Source organism: Aplysia californica, unplaced genomic scaffold, assembly GCF_000002075.1.
Source record: "Aplysia californica isolate F4 #8 unplaced genomic scaffold, AplCal3.0 scaffold00533, whole genome shotgun sequence".
In the NCBI taxonomy this organism is placed as follows: Eukaryota; Metazoa; Mollusca; class Gastropoda; order Aplysiida; family Aplysiidae; genus Aplysia; species Aplysia californica.
This window is the reverse complement of record NW_004797803.1, coordinates 349,909-359,505: the sequence shown is the minus strand read 5'-3', so window position 1 is coordinate 359,505 and position 9,597 is coordinate 349,909. Positions and strand designations below refer to the sequence as shown.

At 44.1% G+C, this 9,597-nt stretch overlaps 1 protein-coding gene across 1 annotated transcript in view; it reads right to left on the bottom strand.

The window, feature by feature from the left end:
- LOC101847758 overlaps positions 1 to 9,597 on the bottom strand; it is a gene marked incomplete at its 3' end in the record, with an annotated part of 36,239 nt that overhangs the window by 21,926 nt on the left and 4,716 nt on the right. The window contains 7 exon segments of the mRNA XM_005106438.2: positions 1 to 980; positions 2,340 to 2,514; positions 3,871 to 3,937; positions 5,509 to 5,713; positions 6,626 to 6,791; positions 8,484 to 8,655; positions 9,379 to 9,548. Of these exon segments, the coding sequence (XP_005106495.2) occupies positions 1 to 980; positions 2,340 to 2,514; positions 3,871 to 3,937; positions 5,509 to 5,713; positions 6,626 to 6,791; positions 8,484 to 8,655; positions 9,379 to 9,548 (1,935 nt within the window).

Genomic DNA, 9,597 nt, shown 5'->3' with positions numbered 1-9,597 from the left:
TCCCTCTCCACCTCTCTCTCCTCCTCTCCCTCCTCCTCCTCCTCCCACTTCTCCCCCTTTCTCCTCGTATTGTCCGAGAAGTTCTACGATCCAGGTGACGGCAAAGAACTGACCTCCGTCCCCGGCTGACGTCAGCATCTGACATAGCATCTCGTTCACGAGTTCACAAGCACAGGCTTCGCCCTCTCCTCCCCCGTGTTTTCCATAAGCCGCCTTTCCTCCTCCAATGTCCCTCTCTCCATTTTCAAGCTCCTCCCCTTTTTTTGCCTCCCCCTCTATAGTGGACTTGAGGATTCCGCTTTTTCCTCCTTCCTGAAGAGAGCGTAAGCGTCCATCTTCTCCTCCTCCCTGTTTAAAGAACTTGCGGGCTTCATCTACTTCTCCCTCTCTAAATGACTTGAAGACTCCTCCTCCTCGTCCTCCTCCTTCTCTTCCTATTCCTCCTCTTCCTCCTCCCTCTGTAAGAGGGTGTACAACTCCTCCTTCTCCCTGTCCTCCCTCTCCAAATGACACGAGTGTTTCACCTATTATACCTCCTTCTCCAAAAGACTTCTTGAATTCACCCTCCAAACCTCCTCCCTCCTCCTCTCTCAGAGAGTCTAAGACAGTCTTCAGTTCGCAGAATACCGAGCCGACCTCCTCCCAGGGCAGAGACAGCATCGAAGTCTCTCCGCTCCCCGCCACATCGCCGGCCGACCACAACCCTCTCTGGTCCAACTCCCCTTCCACCACCTTCTCCATGTTTGTGACGTCACGGACCACGATGACATGAGCGACGGACGACACCGTGACGTGCGTCTTTTCATCATGGCCGACCTGCTCCCGTGGTGGCGGGGATGGGGATGGAGAAGGGAGAGGGCCAAGGGGAGGGCTCCCTGTGATGACGTGTGCCACAGACTGGAAAAGGGAAGTAAACACGCAGCGAACCAGTTGGGACAGAGTTGTGGGGTTTGCTGCGTCCAGCAATCGTGGCCTGGCACCTGTGAAGAGGGGGGTGGGGGTGATATGATTATGTCATAAACTTGGTTGTTGTGGGTTTTTTTTTTACATAATTCTAAGTCATGATGATGTCAATATCAAACGTGAAAGATTCCACATGGTGTAATTCTTTGCTCTATTGTCTTTTTCGTGGTCCATGTTTGGCATTGATAGGTGAGTGTCGGGATGAATATGATGTTGGTCATTTTGAGTTTTGTTGAACTTATTCTCCCGAGTGCTATAAGCAGACAGGAATCATCAAGACCATCACATTCATGATACAGGTTATACCACTCAATCACAACAACCTGATCAAGCCAAGAACGTACGCCCTGGGGTAATTTTGTGCCCCCGGGGGTTGTATTCTTCATGTTTTAGAATACTTCTAGTACGAAGATCTCTTTGAAACTTGCAGTATTTCTCAAAAATTCATTTTGACAGACGCTACACAAAGCGAACGAATCGGATTAACGAGTAAATTTCCTCTTTGGAAAGTGGTGGCACAGAGTTCTCCACATCGTATGGATACGATAGTAAAACACGACGAACGGATAGGGTTGATCAACCTTGATATCAACTGACAATAAGTTTTCGTTTTCTACCCTGATCGAGACATTCGGAATAAGTATGATTTAGGAGGTGGGCTATTTCTTCTCCTTCTATCAGGGCATACCCGCAGGGCTTAGAGGGATACATCGTCATAGGTGACTTATGAAGATTCATGTACTTAATGTGAGGATTCAGAGAACACGCTCTACTCTTAAATATGTGCTTTCTCTCTCTCTCTCTCTCTCTCTCTCTCTCTCTCTCTCTCTCTCTCTCTCTCTCTCTCTCTCTCTCTCTCTCTCCTGGCCCTTCTCTCTCCCTCATTTTTTTGGGAAATGAAACAAAGAAAGACAGAGACATAGAGAGAAAGAGAGAAGGAAAGAAAGTGAGAAAGGAGGAAAGAGAAAGAAAGAGAAATGTGAATAAATAGAGAGAGAAAAGGCGAGAGAGACACACACACACACAGAGGGGGGGGGGGGGGTGGGCAGAAAGAATTACAAGGGCAAACGGTCGGTCTCATCACTTCGCGTCCTGCTCAAACTTGAGGAGAAAGAAAAGAGGGGGGGGGGATAAAAAATAAAGAGAAAGAGAGGAAAATAGAGGAAAATAGAAAGAAAGAAAAAGAGAGAGAGAGAGAGAAAGAGAGACAGAGAGACAGAGACAGACAGACAGACAGACAGACAGACAGACAGACAGACAGACAGACAGACAGACAGACAGACAGACAGACAGACAGACAGACAGACAGAGACAGAGAGAAGAAGGAAGGGAGACTTGAGGGAGAAGTACTTCGACAAACGACCGGTCTGTCTCACCACTCCGTGTCCTGCTCAGGCTCTCCACAATACGGCTCAGCAGACGGACAGACTCCTCTGTCTCCTCCAACCTCTGACCCACACAGGTCACGACCTTGACCGCCTCCTCCACCGAGACCTTGACCTTGGGAACATCCTTGGCCTCGCTGGGTGAGGGGCAGCACAGGAAGTTGATCTGATAAGACATAAGAAGAGAATACAAAGTGGTTGGAGTATGCCCTTTCTACGTCATACTTCTTTATGTCCTCGCTGTTGTTTTGTCTGTTTTCCTTGATTCTACCCCAGTACTAAAGTATGACTGTCATTGTGTCGATACTCAAACAAACCAACACAAACAAACAAAAGGAGCGTGTGGTTTTTTGTTTGTTTGTTTGTTTGTTGTTGTTTTTTAGGGGAGTTGGGTTGTTGTTGTAGTTTTGTTGGGGGGGGGGGGGTTCGGACTTGTCATATGGGAAGTAATCTTGTGCTGGACAATTTCGAATCACTCAAGCTTTGATGCAAGCCTTCCGAAAAATCTTCCTGTTTTGCATTCTCTACCAGAGATTTTAATTTTAATGCCCCCAATTTTTGTTCAACTTCCTGAGCAGTTTGCAAATGTTTTCAATGTCCACATTCTTTTACGCTAATTGAAAGTTAAAGTAGATCCTGACCGCTGACACCGTCTCTGACACACACACACACACACACACACACACACACACACACACACACACATTTTCCTCAACTAGAAATGAAAACGATGCTGCAGTCTAATGGCGGTTATCCCAATTTAACGCCAAGGTTACCATGTGAGAAACAGAAGCCGTTTCTGTTGGGTTGAACCAAAGAAAGTTAAAATAGCTATTTTTAAATTCTTTGGGTTGAACAGATTGTGTAACACCGGCGGTCCTCGGAGGTGTGTTTTGCCACCAATTTTGTATACAATATAATAAAATACCAACGATCATAGAAGTAAATATAACATAACACGCTTAATTAAGTTCGCATATGACTCTGCTATTATTGGATTAATTAACCTTAATGAAAAAGAGTATTTCGAAGAAATATGTATGTTTTTTAAATGGTGCAATTCAAATTTTCTGAAAGTGAACCTCTAAAAAACAAAGGAAATGATTTTTTTTTATTTTAGATGAGAAAATCAACAATCCCACCACTCGTAACTGAACCAAAGAAAATTGAAATCAGGGATCTAATCGCTTTGAACTAAAATCTGAACCTGACGCTTTCAAATGGGGGAGGTGGGGTGGTGGTAAACGTAAAGGGAAGGTACCCCAATAATAATTACAAGATTTTAACAGTTACGTTCTTTATAATTTGTATCAAAACAACCTCTGTCACAAACGGCCCAGTACATGATAGATACCGGACTTCAAGTGCATTGCAATTGAGACTTCGAAAAAAATGTGTGTCCAAATACTGTATTTATCGCTTCCTGGTTGTTTCCATTTGTGATTTTCCAACACTGGTCTCTTTCAGCTATCGATTTCTTTTCCTTCCTGGACACTCAAAGAACATGAGTCAATATGCTCACCATTTTATCCGGTGTCACCACTCTCTTCTGCAAGGCCGTTCGCAAATACCCGAGTCGATGGGTAAACCTGAAGATGAACAGGAGGAAAAAAGAATAACAGAACTTTAGAAAAAAAGCGAACTGTGAAAAAATGAATATTTGAGAGGCATCGTGGTGGGATCAGGCACGTGTCAAAAAAGTGAAATCAAAGAAATTGGCATTTTTCTGACTGTTGGGCAATTTTCTTCTTATTTTATTTTCTTACCTTTTATATCCATTTAAAAACACATTTCTGTGTGGATTTTACTGAAAAACATTGATTAAAGGCATTTAAAAAATGGCAATTTTCAGTTTCCAAGGACTCTCGAGCTAAGGAAATTACAATTCTTTGGAGGCCATTTTCCCGCTAATTTCACCTCTGAAACCAGGCGAACTTGACCTCCTTCAATTGCAAATATTTTGACTTTCTTTCAACTTAGATATTTTTTCACCAAAAGCAAGGCAAATGAAAACAGGCTTTAAGATGATACCAATAACCCCATATGCCCATATGCCCAAAAATTGACAAGCGCCTGATTCCACCCCGTCGCAGCACATTTTGCTACAGTTAGCCCTGGCTATAATAAGCTGTCCTATAAGTTATGGAGTATGTTAAATCAAGAAGTAAAAAAAATGTAGATGTTAATGTTTTATGATCCGATCAACACAGGGCAAACCTGGGCTGAGGGGGAATACAAGATCCCAGCAGACAGACCAGGATACTCGATAAAAAAAAAACACTACAGACGCCGGTGGTCTCGGGATATTTATTGTTCCTATTGCCCAACGAATTGTGCTTTTGTTTCATACCGTTGGAATAAATTCTCTGCGTCTAAGAGGAAAAACTCTACACCGCACAGGTCGAGACTGAAGAGGGGATATTTTTGTATTGTTTAGGCAAGTTGCCATTGTACGCGAAAGATGCGAGTTCGATTCCCTTGTACCGTAGTCCATCCTTTTCTTTCTGCAGAGGTACTGAATCCCACTTAGTCCGGATTGGTCCTGATAGGCGTGGTCGAAGCAGTTCAACACCGTAGTGATCTAAATAGTGCTAACGGTCCCAAGAGGAACTGTTCTTGCATGTGACAACAACCGGTCTGAAAAGGGGCTCAGTCAGCCAGTCCTGGTTCGGTAATAATAAATATAAAATTGTAAGTTTAGTTCAGTTTAGTTTTAGTAGAGGTTTTACTGTGCTTGCAACTGCATACGGTCATATGAGCGCCAAGGGGTGGATGTCAGCAGAAAAGTCTTTACAGGGAATCAGACTTACTCTGCTCACCTCTCTAGCTTCAACAGTACAAAGTCTACTTCGACTATCAAGGCACCCTGGAAATAGCGGGTCACAAGAGTGTGACAAACATATAAAAGAAGTAGAGGAAAATGACGATAGTGAGGATTAGGAAAGAAAAAGCAGCTGTTTGTTGTAGTTTAGGCACAGTTATGAGCATGACATTGTTGGATCAGCCCATTTACAATTCTACTGTGCATGAACGAGAAATGTCCCCCCTTTGGGAATGGCCTAAAGACACTTCAGTCAGTGGCACCGCCCCGGGTGGGGGGGGGGGTAAATTGTAAACATTATCACAATTTAAAAATTGATTCAGAAATTATACAAATCACCTTGTGACAAGGCGGTCGAGGAGGAAGGCGGTGATCGCAACCCTATCCGCCATCTTGGAGGTCAACACTAGCACACCTCGCGTCCCGACAAGCCTGGAGCCCGCTGTTTGAGATGCTGAGACTGAGGTAGATTCTTTGCCCAGCGCTTTTTCCGGGGTACTGCGAGCCACACGATGTCTCTTATCTCCGCTGGGGCATTTAGGAGCTGCATGTTGAGAGATGAAAGGTTTTAGTTTTAGTAGAATTTTTACGGCGCTTTCAACTGCATAAAGTTTTACGAGCACCAAGGGGCGGGTGTCAACAGAGAAGTCCATACAGGAAATCAGGCTTACTCTGCTCACCTCTCTAGCTTCCACAGCACAAAGTCTGCTTCGACTATCAAGGCACCCCGGAAATAGTGGGTCACAAGAGAGTGACAAAACATACAAAAGAAGTGGAGGGAAAATGACGATAGTAAGGATGAGGAAAAAAAAGCAGCAGTTCACCGTTTGCAGTTCAGGCACAGTTATGAGCATGACATTGATGAATCAGCCCATTTACAATTCCACTGAGTATAAGAGCAACTAAGAAGAGACAGTTTGCGGCAAAGAGAAGCACGTCTGCACAATAAGGGTCATTTAGCGCAGGGAAACAGCAAGAGGTAGATAGCTACATCACAGAGAAAGGAAAGAAGAACGGATATACCAATGGCACCTTCCAGCCAACGGCTAGGAAGACACATTTGAATTGACACAGACAGAGGCCTTGAACCTCTCAGTCTCACTGGAAATATAGACGGCAAAAGAGACGGGGGTAGATGTGTGCATGTATGTGAGTGTAACCATCAGTTCATTGCACCGTGAGATAACAATGATAAGCATTTGCTAAGGAGTATCGCCTTTTTTTAGTTTAGTAGTATTAAGAGTTTACGGCACTTATTAAGAGTTTACGACACTTACAACAAAATAAGGTCACATAAGTGCCGAAGATTAGATTATGTTACAAGAGAGTAACATACACAAAAAAGAAGGAGGTGAGATCAGGACGATAGATGTTTGAAACGAAAGAAGGAGCAAACCACACCAGAGCAGCAGCCAAACACCCACTGTATCGCCTTAGTGTTTCCAAAGACAATCACCTCCACCAGTAGGATCTCCCAGCAGTGTCGTGAGACGTGTGACAGAGCACCGTGCCGAGGTATTGAGGGCCCCGGCCAGTAGCGTGACCTCTGTGATGCCGGACAGGTCTGCAGTGGTCAGTAGAGTGGACACGAGATGGGCGGTCACCACCAGGCTCACTTGTTTCTGGGAGGAAATTATACCATGTTGTAAAAAAAGAGAAAGACCTGGATGGATGGAGTCAGGGAAACATTAACCACCCACGGCATCCCCCTGACCCAAGCTCTCCAGCTGGCGACAGAGAGAGACGTCTCTTTCTTCCCGCGACACCCAAAAGGGTATAAGCGGCGGATGAAAGTAAAGTAAGTAAAGTTAGGGGGGGGGGTTGTGTTTGTTTGTTTTTATAGTAGAGGGTTTTACGGCGCTCGCAACTGCATAAGGTCATATGAGCGCCAAGGGGTTGGTGTCAACAGAGAAGTCTTTACAGGGAATCAGACTTGGACTGCTCACCTCTCTAGCTTCAACAGCACAAGGTCTGCTTAGACTATCAAGGCACTCCAAAATAGCAGGTCACAAGGGAGTGACAAACATACAAAAAAGTAGAGGAAAATGACAATAGTAAGGATCAGGAGAGAAAAAGCAGCAGTTCCCTGTTGTAGATCAGGCACAATTGTGAGCGTGACATGAGTCAGCCCATTTACAATTCTACTATGCTTGAACGAGATATGCCTTCCCTTTGGGAATGGCCTAAAGACACTTCAGTCAGTGCCACTGCCCCGGGGGGGGGGGGGGGGTAGTACAGTTTTTTTTTAACAGACATCGACACGATAACGAGTATTTAGAAAAGGGGAAAAGTTTGTGTTTTACTAAGAATTTTACGTCACTTGCAACGCAATAAGGTCATATAAGTGTCGAAGATTAAACGTGTTACAAGAGAGTAACAAACACAAAATAGAAGGAGGGGAGAAAAGGGCGACATATATTTGATAGGAAAGAAGAAGCAAACCACACCAGAGCACCCGCCAACCATCCGCTCGAAGAAATAGACATGATAACCTGCAGTAACAATTAAAAAATAGAATGGATGACAAAGAAATAGGCTTGATAAAGGATAGTAACAATTACAAAAACAAAGTGATAACAACTGATAACACAAAACAACGAGAAGCCACGGCTTAAGATATTATTATGGTTAAAATAAAGTATACCCTCCCCCCCCCCTTTTTTTTCAACTGCTTGAACTAGTGTGCAACATGCTGGATCGCCTTGGAAGGCGGGAGCAGGTCACAGTCAAGTTGCAATAATGTTTGTGTATTAGTAGAGGGTTTCACGGCGCTCGCAACTGCATAAGGTCATATGAGCGCCAAGGGGTGGGTGTCCACAGAGAAATCTTTACAGGGAATCAGACTTACTCTGCTCACCTCTCTAGCTTTAACAGCACAAGGTCTGCTTCGACAATCAAGACACCCCGGAAATAGTAGGTCACAAGAGTGTGACAGACATACAAAAGAAGTAGAGGAAAATGACAATAGTAAGGATTAGGAAAGAAAAAGCAGCAGTTCCCTGCTGTAGATCAGGCACAGTTATGAGCGTGACATGATGAATCAGCCCATTTACAATTTTACAGTACTTGAACGAGAAATGTCCCCCCTTTGGGAATGGCCTAAAGACACTTCAGTCAATGGTACTGCCCGGGGGGTTGCAGTAATGTTTATAAGTACAGGGAACAGTAGGCTGTGAAGGCCATAATGCACGGAAACTTGGGGGGGGGGGGGTGGGGGGTGGAAGGGAGTTATAATTTTCTGCTACCGATGTCCTCTGTAATATGGAGGAGTTTTGTTCTCTCCTTTTTAATGGATAAAAACTTAGTCTACCTACCCTGGTCTCGAAATTTTGGCAGTATGCACGACGAACCAAGTCCATGACCTCTATGACGTCATTCTTGCTCTCAAGGTGCAGCAGATCCCTCCCCACAGCCATCAGCGTGTCCTTGACCTTTGTCCTGTCCTTGGGAGTCAATAGGTCAAGCTGCAAAGTCGCTCTCGTTTTGCTGTGAAAAAAACAGACATCAACACGATAACAAGTATTTAAAACCGGGGAAAAGTGAGACAGACGAACGAGAACAACAGTGGGGAAATGACCTACCTGTGGTGGCATCCAATCAAACACTCGCACGAGTTGCGGCAATTACAGAAATAGATTTTATAACAGGAGGTAGCGATTAAAGAAATGCGGCTGCAATCATTTTGTATGATTTCGATCTGAATTTTTTTTTCTTGTTTAAGTGATGTCCCTCTCAGCCTATGGATGGCTCCGACAGGCAGGGTCGAATCCTAAATTATCCAATTTATATCGATGAGGGAGTAAACATTTACAATTACTGTTAAGCAAAGAAAACAATTTAGTTGTTGCTTTTTAAAGATTTAAAATGGTCGTCTAATTGAGTTCTTCACATTCATTTTGACGTTTTCTTTAGCTCGCTGTCTGACCGAAGGCTTGGAGTCAAATGATCCATCAATCGAAAATCGTAAACAATACAAACTTACAAACAATGAAATATCACAAAACAGTTTAAGATCCCAAACAAAGCTAAAGAACAAAACAAAACCCTAATCAATACAAAAGCACAAGCAATACAAATGAAAAAAATAAAACAAAAGCACACACAAAACAGAAAGCAAAAACAATATAAAAATCAGAACAATGAAAACAAAATCACAAACAAAACATTTCGTTTGATCTTCTCCCCGTTTCCCCGAGCCGCGCCCCTTACTGTATGAGTAGTCTCCAGTTGGCGGTGGCCGCGGTGAGTGCATCTCTCTGATCACGTGACAGTTTGTCCACATCCCCTAGTGCGGCCACAAACTGGGCTCTCGGGGACACGGCGTTGGGTGTTAGGTGATCCAGAGCAAAGCCAAGTGTCTCTTCACAGAACAAGTCTACCTGAAAAAAAAGAGTTACGACGTAATTGTAAGTCCTCCTCCTCCTCCTC